Raw genomic sequence first — 21,287 nt, forward strand, 5'->3', positions numbered from 1 at the left:
TGGTACGGACCAAAGAATGGTATCTGGTGATAGCCGCTATAAGCGTCCAAAAAGCTCATGCGCTCATGCCCTGCTGTCGAGTCTACTAGTTGATCGATGCATGGCAGCGGAAAGCTATCTTTAAGGCAGGCTTTGTTTAAGCAAGTGAAGTCAACACAGACTCTCCATTTTTCGTTCTTCTTTTTGACTACGACTGTGTTGGACAGCCATTGCGGGTACTAAACTTCTCTGATTGCTCCCGATGCTAGGAGTTTTTCGACTTCGGCAATTACTGCTTCAGTGTGTTCAACTAATGATCTCTGATTTTTCTATACTACGGGCCGCACTAAGGGGTTGATGTTGAGCTTGTGGCAAGCAAATTCCGGGTCCAACTCGGGTGTATCATATGCTAACCATGCGAAGACTTCCATATTTTCCCTCAGCAATTCCAGTAGCTGAAGTTTCTCATCAGTGCCCAGTGAGGTACCGATAAGGAAGTACTTTTCTGGATCATCTTCTTTTACCAGGACTTTCTCCAGATCGTCTACCATCTGCTCTACTGATCCCCGAAGATCCCCTAAGATCCGCTCTACTCCGTATTCCGTTGGGAAATGGATGAGCTGGTGGTAGGTGGAAGGGACCGCCTCCATTCGATGAATCCATGGACGGCCAAGTATGGCGTTGTAGGGGGATGGTGTATTAATGACTAGAAACTCTATCTGGAGGGTTTTTGTTCCTGCCACAACTGGCAACACTATTCTGCCAAGCGGCCATTCTGGCTGCGAATTGAAGCCAACTAAGGGGGCTGCCGCTGGGGTGAGATGCTGCTCGGAGAGGCCAAGCTTTCTGAACAAGTCATAATACAATATGTCTGCTGCACTGTCTTGATCTACCAAGACTCGTTTTACGTCAAACTGTTTCCTAATTCCCACAGTTATAATTAATGCATCAGTATGTGGGTGCTGTATGCCTTCTAAATCTTTTCTAGTAAATGAAACAATGCACAAGGGGGATTTAGGTACTGTACGTACCTTTTTCGATGCAGGCTCCACTGACATGACCCGCTAGATTTGCATAACCTCAACAATCTTTTCTTTTAGTGTCTCCTCAGATTCTTGAGTCGTTGTTCCGTGGATCACATTTATTATCAACAAAGGTGGGTGCTCGACATTCGGTTCTGGTGATGAGTTCCCTGGTTTGGTCACTTCCTTATCCTAATCAATGTAATCCCTGAGGTGTCCAGCGGCCACCAGGTCCTCCAAGTGTTGCTCCAGTGCCCTACAGTTCTGAGTCATGTGCCCCCTGTCTTGATGGTAGGTGCATCTAAGCTTCTGATTACGCCGAGTCGGATCTCCCAACATTTTCAGCGGCCAAACAAAGAAGGGCTCTCTCTTAATCTTTTCCAGGATTCGATAAATTAGCTCTTTGAATACAGTCACAATGGCTTCGTGGGATTTGGACTTATCCACTTCATTCACTGCGATCCCTCTATGTTCTCCTCGATCTGTTCTCTTCTTGTGCCGAGATATTTGTTCTGCTGACGCTACCTTGATGGGGATCTGATCGTCTTCGAGGCAGGCGTACTGCTCAATCTTGGCACGCAAATCTTTCAAAGCTGTGGCCGGCGCTTGGTAAGCGATTGTCTCAACTTACTTTCCGGGCACATACCATGTTTGAAGGACATAACGGCCATCTGTTCACTACACACATTTTCCTCCAGATCATTGTATTCTTCCCAGTACTTTCTAGCATAATTGCGCAGCGTTTCTTCCTGCTCCTTTCGAAGGCCGAATAGTGTATCCGGCTCTTTTGAAATCTTAGTGTTGGAGACGAACCTGGCTAGGAACTCTTCGGAGAGCTGCTTCCAGCCATGAATCAATCCAGCGGGGAGTCGTTCAAACCATCGAAGTCCGGTCTCTCCAAAGCTGGATGGGAAGATTTTGCACATTAGTGCCTCATCTCGGCTCCATAGAGACATCATTTGTTTGTAATGGCTAATATGTGTCAGGTCCGACTTCTTGCCGTATGAAGTGAACTTTGTTGGGATGAATTTCTTTGGGGGTCTCATGATCTCAATTTCTGGGGAGAATGGCGAGGAGACCAGCCTATCCAGCGCTCGGTGTTCTCTCTGGTGAACAGTACGGCCCAGGTGATCTCAATGTTGTTCGTTCTGCTTGTTACCAATCAACCGAGTACGAAGGTCTTGAGGGGGGGTATTCAATATGTTGGCTAAACGTCTTCTACCTCTTGGCCCTCCTCCGGCGTGACCCACGGGTGTGGCTACTTGCCGCTTCACTCTGTACCGGGATAGGCTGCCTTCGTTGCCCAGACTCATTTTTGGGAAATTTTTTCACTGGTGGCTGTAGACACCCCATTTTTGACCGTCCTCAAGACTTGGACGTCACCAGTGGAACACTTGGTGATTACCCTTATTTGTGTTCATCTTGAGTTCCCGGAGGTCTCGGTTGCGCGCCTTGCCTCAGGATCTCTCGACTCGACCGTGTTGTGTCTGGTTTTGCACCAAACACTTCTGTTTTGCCTTGGAGGGGCAGGGAATGCCTTGTGAGGCATCCCCACACATCATCGGCCATGGCCTAAGGCCACCGGCCAGTGATTTTATGCCATCGGCAATGTATATTGCCGATCGACACTCTTTGTTGCCGGTCGGCCATTTATTTTGCCAAAATAGCAATTTTGAATGGCCGATCACTGTTCATCTACTTTTTGTAGATATTTTGTGTCAGCTGTGATAGTTGGCACCCACTCTGCTCTCCTCCATACACGTGTATGGAGGGATTTCCCTCTTGGATGGCTTGTTTTGGAAGCCTTACAAGGGGGAGTTGCCTATAAGAAGAGGCCTCCTCCCTTGGCATTAGGGTTACAAAAAATTCAGAGGGAGTTCTGGATTAGGGTTAGGGTCGATACATATGTGTGTCTAGTGTGTGTTTGTCCATACTATTGCACACAAACACATAGTGTTACACCTTCTCTTGGTTGTTGAGGAACCAGAGGGTTGTTCTTGGTGTTCTTGACTGGATTTGAGCTCAAGGAGGCAACAAGATCATCATTTGTGAAGGAGGACTTCAAGGGTAAGAAACTAGTCCCTTTTTACCCCATTTTTACACACTACTTTTACCTATCTTGCAACTGTTTTTTGGCTTTGCATATAATACATAAAAGTTCTGTTTTTAAGGCCTCTAAATAGTTTGTTATGAGTGTTTTAAGTTTTGGGGTTGTTTGACCCCTCTTAAGCCCTGTTTGGCCCTTGTTTTGTGCTATTTTGTGTGAGCTCCGGGACTTTGGTGTTTGGGCCTCCTCACCACTGAAATCTTGAGGGATTTCAGTGGTAAGGATGGTGCCTTGAGGTCCCAAGAAGAAGAGGGCCACCCCCTCTCCTTGTTGTCCATGAAAAGGACCATTTTTGCCTCTTGAGGGAGCACCTAGCTTTGGCTCTTGTTGACCATGCCTTAGCTGTTATTTATGCTTATTTTGCCATGAAATAGCATTGTTTTAAGTTGGTTTTGGTACACCATGCTTGCTTAGCATACATGCCTTGTAATGACATTTTGTTGCCTTAACACGCCTTAGGTTGTAAACCATTGTTCTAGCATGTTTTAGGCTTGGCTTTGTGAAGCTTTCATGTTTATTTTGCCATGATTAAGGTCTGTCCTTAGTTGTTAGGGTCGACTTTGGCATGCATTATATAGCCCCTTTGCATTTTGGCTTGTTGGCCTTAAGGGTGTGAGTGTATAGCATGCATTACTTGCTTTGATTTAGTGGGTTGGGACCATTTTCCATGTCATTTCAGTCCACTTAGTATGCTTGTATGCTTGCATTTCATGGTCCCTTTGATGTGTCAAAGGCTTGTGTTGCATGCTCCATGTTTTGGTCATTGTGCATGCTTTTGAATTCAAGTCATTTAGATGCCATCTAAGTAATCTTTTGGGCTTTGTTTTATGCGCTAAAACTCTGTTTTGGGTCATTGAATTCATGCCATGTTTGGTCTTGTTAAGTGTGGTTCAATACCCCTTTAGCTTGCTTTGAATCTTGGACTTTGCTTGCATACCTTAATTGCATTGTTTGGGTTGGTTTGACACCATGTTCTTGCACGATTTTCAAAGCTTAATTTACATGCTAATTGTCCATGTTATGCCTCTTTCAAGTGTGCTTGAGAGTTGCCCTTTTGGGCTTAAGTATTAGCCCTTTAACATGTGCATGTGTGTGCGTGTGTTGGCCTCCATGTTTGAGCACTTTGGCCACTGATTTAGGCTTGTTTGAGAATTGCCTAATCATGTTTAAGTCCATCTGTTTGCTTGTTTTCATGCTCACCTCGCATGGTTGCTTGCATACTTGCATGTACACATTGCATTGCCATGTTGCATCCTTAGCTTGCATGCCTAGGTTGCATTGCATTGTGCATGCATTGCCTCACCTCTTGAAGTGAGTCATGATAGACGTAGAAGCCCCTTGGTTTGACTATGTGCATTGCATTACATTTGAAATGAAAAATGCACAACTTGGTCTCTTGGGCTATCACGCATTGAAATGCGCGCTTGATGGTCCGAGAACCAAGGACCATGTCCCTTTGAGTCATAAACAGGATAAGGGATATGGTCGGTGCATACATTGCTTGAAATGCATTGCCATGCTGTGCCTTGCCCTCTGTTGCTGTCAATTGCAGGTTCTGCAGACATTCTTGGCCTACCGGCAGTGTTCAGTGCCGACCGACCATAAATCCGTGGCCGATAGCTTCATCAACAGCCGATGATCACATCTTACTGTCGGTGGCCATTCTCCTCAGCCGGTGGTGTCTCCCAATGTCCAAGGAAGCAATTCTGAGACTTTGGCAGTTTTCAGAGGGACAGAGCAGGGAAAACAGAGGCAGCCTACGCATGGCAGTGGACTTCCGAGCAAGACCTGAGCACGCGTGCATTGAGCCCTCTTCCCGAGGCCCTTTTTCTTGCTTTCTTAAATTAATTAATTTGTTTAATTAATTTAGTTGGTCTGTAATAATTAATTAGCTAGGATAGTTAATTCATTATTCGAATTGTATTATTCTTTTGCTCCCTCCGAGCGAGGGCGAATTTGTAATAAGTGTGGGTGAGTGTGTGCATGTCTTCCAACCCCCACTTCCTTCTCCCTTTTACTTACCTGCTTTGATGGTTAGTAATAGGTCATGTTTAATTTAGCATACCATATGCTATGCATGCGTGCATCATTCATCAGTATTGCATGCACCAGGCTCGGCGCATCATGCTAACTGCATTAGTATTTCAAATCTAACTTGAATACATGTTACTTTTGCATTTTCTTATGTCATTCATAGACTAGCCGAGCCTACTCTAGTGACATTCCGTATGCGTTGCATTAGACATTTAAACATGGACTTGGATCATACATTGATTGCTAACAAGTTCTTTGTTTTGGCGCGGAGTACGATGTAAGTATTTATGCTTTAGCATCCTTGCATGCGTGTGGGTGTTTCCATGATAACATGATTACCATGAGGCTAGCTGCTTATGTGATATAACTGCTTGAATGCCTGTGGGTGAAGGTTGGATTGTCTGAGTTGGAATAGCTCATTGAAATCCGTGTTTTAGCCTACTTGCGAGTACCAAATTCCAAAACATTTTTCCAAAACAAACGGATATGCAATGCTTATTCCCAAATTAGGCAATCTAGTCTATACTTTTGTGCTGTACGCATAACATAGTAATTCTAGGCTAATAATCGGGATAAGAACACATAACGTTTTCAAAAACGGATATCACGGTTAGTAGAGGCCGATCTTCGGATCGGGCGAGAGGGGGTGCTCATAGCTGACCTTCCCCAATCGTACCTAAGCTCCCGAGCCGAGGCAACCTTGGTGATGACGGACACGTGGCCTTTGGCACCGAGTCAGGGTTTCCTAAATTCCCCCACAAAAAATATTTAGGTGGCGACTCTGTATCTGGCAAAGCAGCCATGTTTGACACTTCTTTTTCTAAAAATCTATTTTCTCAAAACGATTTGCCGGATTTGGACTCTTTGGTTCAGATTAAGGACTGTGACACAAATCGAGTTCGAATTGTAGCACGAGGGCCTCACGCGGGCGCGTCTACAGTTTCTGGCGACTCTGATGGGGATTTTAGAGAGCTTGACTCGAACTCGTGATATCCTGTTTTGATTTCACTTATGTGTTTCTTTGCATTGCATGTGCATTGGTGCGCCTAAGACACCGTGTTTGCCATCTGCCATTCCTGAACGGTTTGCCGGAGGCTTGACTTTGTCAAAGCACGCCATAAAGCTAACCGGTTATGGGCTCTGACAGTATGGGAACACAAATCCTGGTTTTACCGGGGCACCCTTTTTGACCATTCGACCTAGTGCATATCAAAATCCATAGTGACCATTCCAAATTAGGACAGGTTGCTTACCCGATGTTAGGTTGTTTGAAAATCGCTGTGTACATAGTGAAACCCTAGCTCCTGAAAAAATAGGACAGGGAAACCCTACCCCTCTATAGGGGTGTTTTGGCTCTCTTTACTTGCTGTGTGTTTTAGAGTGCATCTCTACAGGAACGTACATATCAGTTTGCAAGTTTGATTATCAGGCCTGAGGGCACCAGTATCAGTGTTGTTGAGAAATCAGTTATCTGCGGGTATCAAGTTCAGTTTTGGGAACAGTGATTCTGGGGAACAGTGATCAGTAGTAGAGTGCAGTTGCTCGGCTACACCTGTGATTGATCTGTTTGGGCTAAAATGCTGTTTGTTTTTCTTTTCAGTTCAGAGTGTCTAGAGAATTGATACAGAATAGCTAGTGTTCCCCCTTGCTGAGGCAGGACTTATGATGACGCAGAATTTAGAAGAGATTGTGGTTATGACAGCTACGCTAGATCAAGGGATCACCCTGCGGGATGAAACCAATGTTGATGTATCGCATCCGCCTAGGTCGCCTGTAGCGCACCCGGTCTGGACCCCCCAGTTGTATCAGGCTCACGAGCCCACTACATTCGAGCAGATGGGAATGATTGGTGACCTCCAGAGATCCGTGGCCGATCTGGCCTATGGAATGTCGGCTTCGCCGTCAGCGGCACCGTATGCCGGGAATTTCATACCACAGGAGCCCCCGCTACTGGGGCGGATTGTGATAGAGCTCAGCCAACCAGAGGTTGCCTCCAGCTACAGCAACGACGTGTCAGCAACAACCGGGCTTCGCTCTGATGTAGTAACCCAAACCCTCGATCAGGCTGAGGCCAGAGGCAAGAACAAAATGAAGGCAGGTACCGATCCCATTAAACAACTATTGCGGGCAGTCGAGGCTTTGAAAGCCGGGGGGATGAACAAGCAACAGATATCCGCAGTTGTGGCAAAAGTTGTGGAGGACGCTTTCCCCACTCCACCTGAGGGTAGTTCAAGTCAGTCAAAAAATCGGGATAGGCCCCGTCATGCCAGAACAGTTCCTTCTATTCCCAACCCTGCGCCTGGGAAAGATCAGAAAACCAAGGCAGTGCCTGCCGACCCTTTTGCTAGTGCGTCTAGTAAGAATACTTAGACTTCAAAGTACCTGTCCCGAGGGCGCAGGATCTTTCATGCTCTCTACATGCCTCTGTCTAAGGCACTTCAGATTCTTGCCGAAAGGGGGCACCTCAAACCCCCTGAACCTCGGCCTCTCCTGAAGAATCTCTCTCTCACAGATGATGCTGCTTTGTACTGCGCGTACCACCAACAGATCGGTCACGCCACCGACAACTGTTTCTGCCTTCGCCATGAAGTGTAGGATCTGATCGATACTGAGGTCATTCTTCCACCTACCTCAGGGAAGTCTGTTACCACCGTGCTGTTGGACTTTGAGGATACTGCGAGTATGTGATCAGGGGTTGGACCACCTGCGGGCGGCGCTCGGTGTATTTCAGATGTGGCGTCTGGCACGCACTTTTTGAGCATTTGTAAATGCAGTTTTGTAGCTTCTGGCTTGGGTTTTGAGTCAGTTCTCTGTTCTGTTTTTTAGAGTCTGCCTCTTTGCTTTGAGTCAGTCTTTTTGTTTTTGGGTCTGTCTTGTGGTACCGAGTCAGTCCCGTTGTATAGGATGTCGGGTGATTCTCGGGTTGTTGCCTTGAACACCGTTTTGGTTTTGTAAATACCCTTTTGTTTTGAGTCTGTCTCTGTTGTGGAGCCAGTTACAATCAGGGAATTTGAATGGAGCAGCTGCGGCTATCATGTTTCCATGCTTATTGCTAATTTTGAGCTAGTTATGTCAAAAGGATTTGAATCGAACGGCCGTGCATTCCACCTGTTCTCTTGTGCCCTGAAAATCATTGCATTGACCTATGTTTTTCGAAACCTCTTTAACACTGCGGTGAAAACTAAGAGGAAGGGATTCCTTGAGTTTTGCAAAACTTTGATCAATTTGAGAAAAGGAGAGGCATGCTAAGCCTTTAATGAACGAAACCATGCTTGTTAGCGTGAGTACTGAGAAGGACCCTGGCTTGATCCAGATTGGTTCCACACTATCTTCGGCGCGAGCGACTTGTCGCTTTCTTAAAAACTTTCAAAAACAAATGTTTTGCGCGGCCCTATGAAGACCTGTGTGGAATCGCTCTTGAGATTGTGTAGCCTAGGATCGCTGTCAGCCTCAAGATTCGACCTGTTTGTTTTGAACCTCGAACTCATTCGGAACATTCAACGGTCAACTGTCAGAGGAGGCCCATGTGGCCAGTTTTGAAGCAGCCCTCGAATAAGAGGCACCAAAGTCGAATCAAAAAGATTAGATCTCACCAGAAGAAGCTCGTGGAGTAGCCATGATGGATCCTTCTACAAATCATTGCAATAGCCGTTCTCCTAGATACAGAGAGGCTTCAACTTGAAAAACCATTTGGCATGGACTTGTTACACTTTTACCCTTTGAGAGGCTCGCTGGGCCGAAAACCCGGAAGGACGACCCAGGCAAAAGTTAGAGCAAGAGAAAAATACAAAAAAATGCAAAAAAACGAGAAGAAATAAAATCAAAAAAAAAAGAAAGAAAAAAAAGAGAATGAAAAGATACAAAAAATCAAGAAAAAAAAAAGAGAAGAAAAAAAAAAGAAAATGAAAAGAAGCTCGCAAAGTCGAAAACCCGCATCGGGTACCTTGGCAAAAGTTAGAGCCTGAAAAGTGAAGGTTAAAATACCTGAGTGTACCTTAACTGGAACTACGTAAGGCTTGATTCCCATGTTTGGGATACGTAGGCAACTTCACTCTGAAGTCCAGCCCCCAACGCTTTCATAGCATCTCGGTCCATACAATGGTTTCGATTTCATCCCAAAGTCCAGTCGCCAACACTTCCAAAGTGACTGTGTCCATATATTGATTATGACCGTCTTCGTCATCTCCGTGTCCAAGAGTTCGACCACCACCAATGAAGACTGTTTGCGGACTGCTGCGGCATCATCCAAACAAGGGGCAACTTTCCGTTGCCATGATGTCGCTGTTCAAACCAGGGGCAACTTTCCGTTGCCATCCACCCCTTCCAAGCCAGAGGCAATTTTCCATTGCCTCCGATCCGAGGTTATGCATCTCAAGAATGAGTTCCGCGCTCGTTGGGCGGCGGCCGTTTACAAAAATAGTTTTTGAGAATTTTTACTGAGGTTGACCATTTTCTTGAAAATTATTTCATTTTCCAAAACTGGACCATTTTCTTGGACCCAAAAAGGAAAATTTTCAGTGCTTATAGTCTGACTTGCATGGTTTTCAAATCAAAAATCGAACAAGTGTGTTAATCCGACTCTCATTCTGGTCGAAATTGTTTTAGTAGAAAACCAAAACAAAAAAATGGTCAAAATGATGAACTATGGGCACGGTTGAGTCAGGCTTCCTGTCTTTCCCCCATCGCCAGCATACTTGCCAAGAAGGGCACAACTTAAGCTGTCATTAAAGGGCAGAAAGCTCTCTCAACCTCCGAGCAACGAGGTATCGAACCAAGTGCGAAGCACGAATCCGAAGGGATCAAGGTACTCTATTCCCTTACCTGGGGCATCGACCAAGCGCCACCAGAAGAAACAGCCGTGAGCTAACCATGTCGGGCGTGAACCCGCAACTTCCTATTTATTCATCAATCACCTTGGGGAGGGACGAAAAATGAGAGAATAAAGAATAGAGAGGTGTAAGTTGAGAGAAAAGTAAGAAAAAGGGTTTTGAGAGGAAAAAAAAACGAGCCTGAGGGCCGAGTGATGTGAGAATCACAAATCAGAAAGGATGGGAAATATACCCGGAGGAACTGGCTCCTCGAGATTTGAGGTCTTTCGTTGAACATGTCCGCGTGTCGTGTCTTTCATTTTGTTCACCTCAACTTTTGTTTTGGGTCTCTTCCGAGCGTGTCTCGTTGTGTTTAGGTCGTGTACCCTTTTGTTTGAGTCCTTCCCGCTGTGTTCAGTTGTAGGCTTGATACCCCGGTTGAAAATCCTTTTTTATTTCGAAAATCGTTTATGCTCAGAGTGCTGTGCCATTCTCTACATCTGTGCGAAGCAAAAGAAGAAGAAAAAAAATTCGGGGCATCGGAGCGTGCTTCAACTTCAACTAGTTCCATCTTTGTGTTCCATCTTGTCAGATTGGGCCATTTGTTCAGGATTTGCTGTGTACAGAATGAACCGAGTGTGGTGTTAGGGGCTGTATGCAGACTAATCCCCAACAGAAAATGGGATGTGCGTTCAGTTTGAGCAGTGTGTTGCTTGGGCTGTTTTGCTATGAGGCCGTTTGGTTATCTGATCATTACAGTACAAATGCTCGATTTGTCAGATAACAGGTCAATTCCATTCACATTGAGGTGTAACATGATGTGATGCGATACAATACATGAGATATGTAAATGTAACACTTTTTAAACAAAAAGTTTGTTCATTTCATTATCTTTTTCAAGTACATAGCTTTGAAAACAAAAATCTACCTGCGGCAGTACAAGGTAATCTAACTACCAGCAAAGAGAAGGAAGAAAAAAAAAAGTACAAAAAAGAAGAAAAGCAGCAATCTGGATCATCATCAGTAGTCTCGGGCCCGGGGATCTGTCCTCGCCCTCTTCCTGGACGAAGGTCCAGGGGCATCGTCATCAGCATCGCCATCTGAGCTTGAGTCTGAGTCATCTCCAGCCTCCTCAGATGACCCGGCCTCTGCCTCTGCCTCGGACTCATCATCATCATCATCATCGTCATCATCAGGGGTCGGCGCCCGAGAGCTACTCCTGACACGAACACGCCCCGCCCTGGTACGGGGACGTACAGCGTCTCCACGCCCTCCTCGAGCAAGAATAGAGGACCCAGCCGGAGCGCCACCCACTGGAGGAATCTGGAAGGGAGGCTAAAAAGTACAAAAGGCAAATACATCAGAATACTGTGAGCAGTGTATCAGTGCAGAATGCAATGTATGAGTACAGTGTGTGAATGCGTGAGCAGTTTATCAGTGCAGAATACAGTGTATGAGTACAGTGCGCAAATGCCGTGAGCAGTTTATCAGTGCAGAATGCAGTATATGAGTACAGTGTATGAATGACGTGAGCAGCTTATCAAGTGTTGTGTTGTGCACCAGATTATGTGAAGCAGCTTATGAGTATGGTTTGAGGCCGTGATCAGAAGAACATACCGGAATACTATAGAGGGCCAGGAAGTCGAAGGTCCGCTGTAGCATCCCCATCATGAAGGCATTCAACTCCAGAGATTGCCGGGTGTACTCAGAGGACGCCTGCAAAAGTATCAAAGGCATCAATATTCTGCGGAATATCAAAATAAACTGAAATAAAATGACAATGCAAGATGCAAGAGGAAGTAGTACATACCGGAGGTAAGTCATAGAACCCGACCAACTCATGGTCAGCCGGAGGAGGAGCAAAGGGAATCTGGTACGTCGCCCCACCCTGCCCTTGGCATATCAGTATCGTGGGTAGCGCTGGCCAGCTAACCCCCTGACCCCTCCGAGCTCCGCTCCTGCCACGGACACGAGCTGTCCTCGACGTCCCTGCCCTAGCTCCTGCTCCAACTACTGGCGCCGCAGGTCCCCCTCTCTCAGCTCGGAGGCCACCGCTCAGAGGCTGCATAATGTAGGTCTGGACGTACTCTCTGAAGTCGCCCTCGCCCCTGAAGTCCCCCGCGTCCCAGCCGATCGTGTAATCGGCCATCTTTTGGGCGATGAACCTCTCAGTATCTCTCATATGTGTAGGAGGCGAACCCGGAACTATTTGCTCCGGTAAACCCAGGGTCTGACGCAAGAAACGCTCGCCCAGGTACCAAGCCCGACAAACCGGGCCCTCTAACAAAATCCGGCAACGGGCAGTCTCCTCTGCGCCCTCGTAGTGATCCCGGGTCACGACTGGCAACGAAGCCCAAGGCTGCCAGGTGATCTGCGGGTAAATATGCAGTTTGTTATCTATCTGTTATCAAACATACAGTGCTAAGCGAAGCCTAAGCAAATTCTAAAGTTGAACATACCTCCGCGGCGGTGATGGTGTCGAAGTAGCGGCGGAAGAAAATAAAAGACTCCCGTGGTCTCCGCACGCATCGCACATCAAAGCGATGAGAAAAGGGGACGCCGAGTGGGGTCTCCACATCAGGTACTGGGGCAAGCCTGGGAAAGTAGGCATACACCCACAACTGCAGAACAGATATAAGTATGACTATCAGATAAAGCAAAATACAGGATAAAGCAGAAATGACAGAGTCGTGTGTTGTGCAGTGTATTGTACAGAGTATACAGTGTGTGTAGTATACAGTCAAAGTAAATCAAAGTATATGTGTGCCGCGTGTGCAGTATATAGTCAGTGAGAGGCAGACCGTGGTGTGTGCAGTGTACAGAATACAAAAAACGCGAAGCAGAAGTGTAAAAGGGGAAGAAGGTGTACCTCCCAAGCTTGCCAGTAGCCGCCAAGAAGCTGTCCGCTGAGGCGGGAAGAAGAGCTCATGTAGCCATACAATGTGGCCAAGCCTGCGCCACCCCAGTCATAACGGCGGATCCGCCTGACATCCACCAGTGCGCTCAACAGGCATAGAGGCACAGTGTTCGCCCGGTCGGCGAAAAGGATCGTCCTGAGCAGAAACATGATGAAACCCCGTGCGTACTGATCCACCTCGTCCGGAGTCATCTGCGCCTCCTCCGCCAAGGCTGGCTGAATCTGGAAATGGCTCTCGAACCACGAGTAACTGACATACCCTGTGACGCCCCGGTTCTACACAATTGGTTGCAGTCAAGGGAGAGTCACTAATGAGTCCTATGGTCAATAACCAGTAAGATCCCAGATCGCCGGAGGAGTCAATTTAGCCTCCCTTCTAAGTCCAACTTTCTTAGGCAGCGCACTACCCTTTTGACAGATCTTAAAAGGAATTGACACAAGGTCTCATAAGCAACGATAAGGTTCATTCATGTAAATATTAAAGTGTAAGTGCATAACAACCACGAATATCCTTAATTTCAAAAGCTTGTTGTATTACATTACATCCCAAAAGAAAGTTCTAAACTCCAAATGAGTCTTACAAAATATCCAAAAGGAAGCTTCTAATATTCTAGGAAAGCCAAAAGTCTTCAAAGGTTCAGGTTCGACGTCTCCAGCTATGAGTTCCTCTTCGTCACCTGGCATGATACGCCGTGAGCTTTGAATGCCCAGTAAACACACACACACACCCTACCGCTTTTTCCCAGTCCAATACATAATCACAAAATATGACATCAAGTAGTAAAGCATGATACTCAAGTAAGTAAGTAAATAAATGGTTACAAGTTAGATGTTAGTAAACTAGAAATCCCCCAAAGAGATTTCGTCCTCCCAACCACAAGAATCGGACGCGGATTATTTGGTATGCCCCCTCTTTTGCTGCTTTGTTGCAGAACTAACCTCGAATGCCTACCAACGGTTATGTACCGCGTAGCGCCAACCGCAGGGCCTCAAAAGAGACGGTAAAATAGGGCCTTGCCCAAATCCCTCCTCACACCAAACCACCTAGGGTCCGAATACAACCGCTCCGTTCAAGGGTTCCGAAAACCACTTGCGCAAGACTTTAACTTTCAAATAGGGAACGCATCCCAACAATCCATATATCACATATTCTCATCTTTTCATTACTCAAGTGCTCGAAAACACAATACCCACCCAATTAGGTTTCCCGTTGAATTAAGTGTTTTAAGTCAAGGTTAGTCCAACTAAACAATAAAATAAAATTCACGTAAGCATGCCTCCTCAAGAAGATAAATAACATAACATACCCATAAAACATTATGCCAAGATATGATAATAGGCCATTAAACATTTCAATGAATACAAGGGTATAAAACATCCAAACATAACAAATTTTCCAAATTTAGCATTACATAAAGATTAAAATGAAAGGACTATTTTAGATCTTCCACCGGGCTTGGTCTTCCTATGGTTTGTAGAGAATTTGATCTAGTTTCTAGAAAATTTTTCGGAAATGGGATTACTTTTCCAGATTTTAAGTTATTTAGAAAAGGTCCAGCGCTGTCCAGAATCTGCCCAGATCTGTCGACTGTTACGAAAACTTGATGTTCTTGCAAACCGCTCATTGTTTTTTGATGAAACCAATTTTAGTTGAAAGCTAACTCCTTAAGGAAGGTTTTGACATAAAATACAGGTTCATAATATGTTTGTACATTTGTCTGGAATTTTTGAAAGTTGACTGCAAAAACAAGTTTTAAGGTAGAATGTCCGAAACAAGAAAATTTATAAAAAGGGGGTTCCACCATGGGAAAGTTTCATTTCTTTTGTGAAGGAAATATGCTAACTATCACATGTTTAACTCAGAAAATTTGTTTGAAAGAGAAACCTTGAAAAGTTGAGAGATGTGTACAAAAGAAGATGGTTTTGTACCAAAATGAGGAAAATACAAGAGAGATGGAAACAACACTCAAATCTTAGTATTTTTAACATAAGAACATGATGATAACAGATCTGAAACATCACTTAAAATATTTAAAATGAACATGCATTGGAAAAGAAAATGAAGAGAAGGTTGTGTTGGTGGCTTACCTACTAAGTTTGCATAAGAAGGCTCTCTTCTTCCTCCCTCTCCCTCTCTAGACTTCTCTCTCTTGCTCTCCTCCCTCTCTCTAATAGAATATGTGTGTGGATGAGTGTGTTATGTGTGTTTGCAAGCTAGGGGGATGTGTTGGTATTTATAGACAAACTTTTGAGGCAAAAAGTCTAAAAAGTCCCTTAGTTGGAAATGGATGGAAATGTTAGGATTTGTTTGGATTCTAAGGAAATGGAAGGGATTAGGGAGGCTTGGTCAATGATTTAGGCAACACTTAGTTAAAAGGGAACTAGTTTTGAAACTTGCACCCTAGGTCTAGGTCACTAGGTTGTGCTTCTCTAGAATTTCATAATCAAGATTCTTGAAAATTGGCTTCTCTCTCCCTTCCCTAGGAGGGCTAGCCTTGGGGAAGTGTGATGGGGCAATTTTTTTTTGATTAATTTTGGTCCTAGGCACATCCCTCAAGGTGTATACATACCTATATATATTGCAAGATTGATGGTATACCAAGGTACAAGGTACAAGGTACAAGTACTAGTTTTGGGTAAATTTAGAATTTAAATAAAGAAGTGAGGGCTTGGAATCAAACTCATGTATTGGAACCTTACATATGTAGAATTTAATTAAATTAGGTTAGGGAACCTAATCTGGCTAGTGTAATTCCTGTTCCGATAAAAATTAAAAATGCTATCTGGCAAGATTCGAAATAATTTAAGAAACTAAGGGGTTTTAAGGAAATAATTCAAATACATTTTTCTGGGGCTTCACATTAAATGTAATGAAATGAGGAGGATTAGAACCTTAATGATGTATTTAATTATGATCTAGTTAGGTCTAGGACTAATGTAAATATCTTAGAAGTACACACAAAAATATAGTAAATCTTTATAGGTACCAAAGTCATTATTGCTCCAAGATTTCAAGAGATTTTAAAGTACAATGATTATAGTCTAGGGGGGTATGGTAGCTAGCCATGTGATGGTGAATTGATGGTCATGTGATATATATATATATATATTTTGTACAAATCTTGGAAATTGTAAAACATATTATTAAAAAATATTTTTGGGTAAAAGTGTATATATATAATAGTACTTGTTTGGGGTCAATTTGTGATTTAATAAAAATGTGAGGGCTTGGGTTCAATTAAAGTATCTATTTCAAGTGTAAAATAATTCAGTTTGTATTATCTTGCTTTGAATTTAAAGGTAAATAACCGAACGATGACTGTAAAAATCGAAAGTTAAGGTTTGGAGCGATTAATCTAAAATTTGAGAGTTAAGTAATTAATATTAGAGTGTTAGAAGTGTTTTCTAAGCTTCCAGGATCGATTAGGGTTTGTATGGATTCGCCCGTGATGCATTTTCAGTCCTAGGGCTTAATTTGCGATTAATCGACGAACTAAGGGCTTTACTATAATAATTCAAAATTTTGGGACCTAATAAGGTTTAAAAAAAGTCAGGGGCCTCACAACCTATCCCCCTTAAATAAATTTCGTCCTCGAAATTGTTGTGTCCTAGTGCTGGCAACGTGTTTTTAAATCATTCAGATCATCTTCTCTTTTTATGTTATTCTTCGTTCTGTCTAGAGTCGCCATTGGTCTTTCTAATAATAGCGTCTTGAATTGGATTCCTCCCTGATTAATGACTAAGGAGATAAGCCAATCTCCGAGCTTCTTGAATTGTTGACTACAAGGGTAATGACGCTGCTGCTTCCGCGTAAGGGCTTGTTTTGCCAATTTCCTGATGTGGCGATCTACACTTCCCATTGTGTTGGTTGATTTGTTGCATCATTAGTCTATCCCGCTTAAATAATAAAAGCATTCTGTTGGATGGGTAAGAAATGTGCTGACTTGGTGAGGCGGTCCACTATTACCCATGTAGCATCGCGTCCTCTAGGTGACTTAGGCAACCCTGTCACAAAATCCATCGTCATGTATTCTCACTTCCATTTGGCTATTGGTAGAGGTTGCAACATTCCTCCTGGTTTCTGATGTTTTGTCTATATTTTTTGGCATGTCAGACATCATGCTACAAATTTAGCCACTTCCATCTTCATCCATTCCACCAATATTGCCTCTTCAAATCTTGGTTCATTTTAGTCCCTCCTGGATGTACCGCAAATGCAGAATGATGGCATTCCTTCAGTACCTTTTCTCTAAGTAACTCGTCGCTTGGTACAAGCAATCTGCCTTGGTATCTTAAACTCCCATCGGGGTGAATTACCCAACCGGGCATGGGTTCTCCTGACTCCAGACGTCCCTTGATATAGGCTACCTCTTGATCATGCTTCTGGGCCTCCACGACCTCATTCATCAACTTAGGCATCACCTTCGTATCAAGACATGCTTTTGTAATTTGGGATTCCACTTGGATCCTACACTCATTGAGTGTCTTAACCATATCCCATTCCTTGATGGAGATATTAGCCAACACCCCTCTGCTCTTATGACTTAGAGCATCTGCTACTACATTGGCCTTACCGGGGTGATATGAGAGAGTGAACCGGAAATCCTCAAGATACTTCATTCATAGATACTTCAGACTCTTGTGATCGGTGAAAATCTCAAATTGTTCCCCATACGGGTAATGTCGCCATTGCTTTAGGGCAAAAACTACAGCTGCTAGCTCCAAGTTGTGTGTGGGGTAGTTGTGCTCGTGAGGTTTTTAACTGCCTGGATCCATATGCGACCACATTTCCATTTTGCATGAGCTCACAACCTAATCCTTCTTTAGACGTATCGCAATACACAGTTGTAGACACCCCATTTTTGACCGTCCTCAAGACTTGGACGTCACCGTTTGAACACTCGGTGATTATCCATGTTTGTGTTCGTTTGGAGTTCCCGGAGGTCTCGGCTCACGCGCCTTGCCTCAGGATCCCCGAACTCGACCGTTTAGTGTCTGGTTTTGCATCAAACACTTGTGTTTTGCCTTGGAAAGGCAGGGTGAGGCTTGTAGACCATCCCCACCCACCACCGGCATTGGCTAGATGCCACCGGCTGGTTTTTGCTGCCACCGGCAATATAGTTTGCCGGCCGGCACTCTTTGTTGCCGGTCCGCACTATTTTGTGCCGGTCGGCACTATTTTTGGCCAAGATGGCATTTTTTGCCGGCCGATTGCTGTTCATCTGCTTTTGCAGATATTTTTGGACAGCTGTATTGCTTTTGCTCCCCTCCATACACGTGTATGGAGGGATCTCCCTCTTGCAAAGCTTGTCTTGTAAGCTTTACAAGAGACATATAGAGAGGAACTCGCTCTAAGGCAAAAAAGAGAGCTTTTAGACATTTTTGAGAGAAAAAAGACAGAGGAGAGCTCTGGTTTTTCCTAGGGTTAGGGTTACATACACAACCTATCTCTCTTTTCCTCTCATTTTGCATACTAGGTGTTTTGTGTCTCATTATTGCACACAAACACCTAGTGTTTCACCTTCCTCTTGGAGCTGAGGTTCTAAAGAGTGTGTTTTGAAGTTTTTGTCTTGGATTCAAGCTCAAGGAGGCCATTGGACCATCTTTGTTGAAGAAGGCATCAAGGGTGAGAAACTAGTCCTTTTTTCCCCCTTTTTTGCATTGATTTTCTACTAGTCTTAGAGCTGTTTTTTGTGATTATTGTATAACATAAAAAAGTTCTATTTTTAAGCCCTCTTTATTGTTTATTAAGAGTGTTTTGTTGTTTGAGGGTTGTTGATCACCCTTAGGCCTCAAAAGGCCTCATTTTGAGCCATTTTGTGCTAGCTCCGGGATTTTGGTGTTGAGGTCTCTTCACCACTGAAATCTTGAGGGATTTCAGTGGTGAAGATGATGCTTTGAAGTCCCAAGAAGGAGAGGGCCACCCCCTCTCCTTGTTGTCCTTGAAAAGGACACATTTTGGCCTCTTAAGGAAGCCTATGCTTGAGTGTGTGTTGAGCATGTTTGGTTTGTTTTTCATGCTTATATATCCATGATATAACATGATTTCAAGTTGGTTTTGGAACTCCATGCATGTTTAGCATAGTTGCCATGTAATGCCTTATTTGTGCCTTAACATGTTCTAGGTTGTTAGCCTTTGTTGGAGCATGTTTTAGGCTTGCATTTGTGAAGTTTATGTGCTTATTTTGCCATGTTTTAGCTCTGTCCATAGTCGTTTGGGTTGACCTTTGCATGCATTATATAGCTCTTTTGTATTTGGGCTTGTTGGCCTTGAGTATGTGCATGTGTAGCATGCCATCTTTGCATTGTTTTGATGATTTGGAATCATCCTACATGCTATTTCAGTCCCATTTCCATGCTTGTTGGATTGCCTTGCATGTCTCTTTAATGCTTTGAAAGCATGTGTTGCAATGCTCCATGTTTTGGCCATGGTGTATGCCTTTGTATTTGGGCCACTTAGATGCCATCTAAGGAGTCCTTTGGCCTTGTTTTAACATGCTAAAAATCTGTTTTTAGTTGTTTAATGCATGCCATGTTTGGTCATGATAAGTGTAGTTCAATGCATTATTGATTTGCCTTGAACACTTGGACTACTCTTTGCATGTTTTGGCTTGATTTATAACTTGATTTGGCATCATTTTATAACATAATTTTAGGGCTCATGTTGCATGCTAACTTGTCCATGTTTCCTTCTTTCAAGTGTGCTTGAATGTTGTTTGATTCATGCTTAAGTGTTGGTCCTTATGTGCATGTGTGTGTGCATGCCATTTAGCTCTCACTCTTTAGCACTTTTGGCCACTGTTTTAGGCCTATTTTAGAGTTGCCTAATTCATGTATAAGTCCATCTTGCCATCCACTTGCATTGCCATATGTATGCTTGCATGATTGCATAAGTGCCTTGCCATGTCATGTTGCATTCCTAGCTTGTATGCCTAGGTTGCATTGCATTTTGCATGCATGCCTTGTTCCTTGAATTGGTGATAGGAATAGGGCCTAATTTGTTTGATTGGTTTGCATGCATTTGAAACCAAAGTTGCATGCTTGGTTCCTTGGACCATCATGCATAGAAATGCATGATTGGTGGTCCGAGAACCAAGACACATGTCCCTTTCAGTCATTACAATGATAAGAGACATGGTTGGTGCATACATGCCTTGAATTGTGCTGCCATGCCTTGTTTTGCCCTCTGTTGCTGTGAGTTGCAGGTTCTGCAGGAATACTCTGCCGACCGGCAGTGTAATGTGCCGATCGGCACAATTTTCTCTGCCGACAGCTTCAATTTTGTGCCGATGGCCATACTACACTGCCGGTGGAAGTTTCATTCAGCCGGTGGTGATCCCCTCTGTCCAAGGATGCAGTCCTGAGGTTTTGACAACCTCCAGAGGAGGAAAGGGAGGAAAACAGAGGCAGCTTGCGCATGGCGGCGCGCTTCTCGAGACGTTTTACTGTTTTCCTAAATTAGTTAATTTGTTAATTAATTAATTTGTAATATTTAATTAGCTTGTGTAGTTAATTAATTTGTATTATTATTTTGGTCCCTCCGAGCGAGGGCAAATCTGTAATAAGTGTGCGTGAGTGTGTGTATGTCTTCCAACCTCACGTCTTTCTTCCCTTTTATTTACCTGCTTATGATGGTAGATTAGGGCACGTTTAATTTAGCATACCTTATGCTATGCATGTGTGCATCCATGCATTTGTATTGCATGCATTAGGCTCGGTACATCACGCTAACTGCATCAGTACTTCAATTCAAAAAATTGAATATGTGTTAATCGTGCATTTTCACATGACATGTCTAGGATTAGCCGAGCCTATCTTAGCGACATTTTGTATGCGATGCATTAGGCACTTAACATGGACTTGGATCATGCATGTTTGCTAACAAGTTCTTTGTTTTGGCACGGAGTACTATGTAAGTATTTCCGCTTTAGCATATCGCATGAGTGTGAATGTTACCATGACAGCATGCTTAACATGTGGCTAGATGCTTATGTGTTTAAACTGTCTTGAAATGCCTGTGGGTGAAGGTTGGATTGTTTGAGTTGGAAAGACTCGTTGAAATCCGTATTTTAGCCTACTTGCGAGTAGCAAATTCCAAAGCATTTTCAAACCAAACGGATATGCAATGTTTATTTCCAAATTAGACAATCTAGTCTATACTTGTTTGTTGCGCGCATAACATAGTAATTCTAGGCTAATAATTGGTATAAGAACACGTAAAGTTTTCAAAAACGGATATCACGGTTAGTAGAGGCCGGTCTTCGGACCGGGCGAAAGGGGGTGCTCATAGCTGACCTTCCCCGATCGTACCCAAGCTCCCGAGCCGAGACAACTCCGGTGATGACGGACATGTGGCCTTCGGCACCGAGTCAGGGTTTCCTAAATTCTCCCATTTTAAAATATTTAGGTGGCGACTCTGT

At 44.0% G+C, this 21,287-nt stretch overlaps 2 protein-coding genes across 2 annotated transcripts; both read right to left on the reverse strand.

The window, feature by feature from the left end:
- Nucleotides 1-308: 308 nt before the first annotated feature.
- On the reverse strand, nt 309-1,037 carry LOC145797458 (uncharacterized). Its single transcript, XM_082884602.1, has one exon. The coding sequence runs from the start codon at nt 1,035-1,037 to the stop codon at nt 309-311; it is 729 nt and encodes a 242-aa protein (XP_082740728.1).
- Nucleotides 1,038-1,193: 156 nt separating this feature from the next.
- LOC145797459 (uncharacterized) lies at nt 1,194-1,927 on the reverse strand. The gene is made up of 2 exons (XM_082884603.1): nt 1,648-1,927; nt 1,194-1,594 (listed from the first exon to the last, which is right to left on the reverse strand). The coding sequence occupies exons 1-2, from the start codon at nt 1,925-1,927 to the stop codon at nt 1,194-1,196; spliced, it is 681 nt and encodes a 226-aa protein (XP_082740729.1).
- Nucleotides 1,928-21,287: the final 19,360 nt, after the last annotated feature.

The sequence above is a fragment of the Camellia sinensis genome, chromosome 8, assembly GCF_055761805.1.
Source record: "Camellia sinensis isolate YWXY chromosome 8, ASM5576180v1, whole genome shotgun sequence".
Classification (NCBI taxonomy): domain Eukaryota; kingdom Viridiplantae; phylum Streptophyta; class Magnoliopsida; order Ericales; family Theaceae; genus Camellia; species Camellia sinensis.

Excerpts from the sequence above, each read along its gene's own strand:
- LOC145797459 (XM_082884603.1), bottom strand. The coding sequence starts at position 1,927 with ATGTGCAAAATCTTCCCATCCAGCTTTGGAGAGACCGGACTTCGATGG. Across the intron at positions 1,595-1,647 it reads CGTTATGTCCTTCAAACATG|CTTTGAAAGATTTGCGTGCC; the intron begins GTATGTGCCCGG and ends CGCCGGCCACAG.
- LOC145797458 (XM_082884602.1), bottom strand. The coding sequence starts at position 1,037 with ATGTCAGTGGAGCCTGCATCGAAAAAGGTACGTACAGTACCTAAATCC.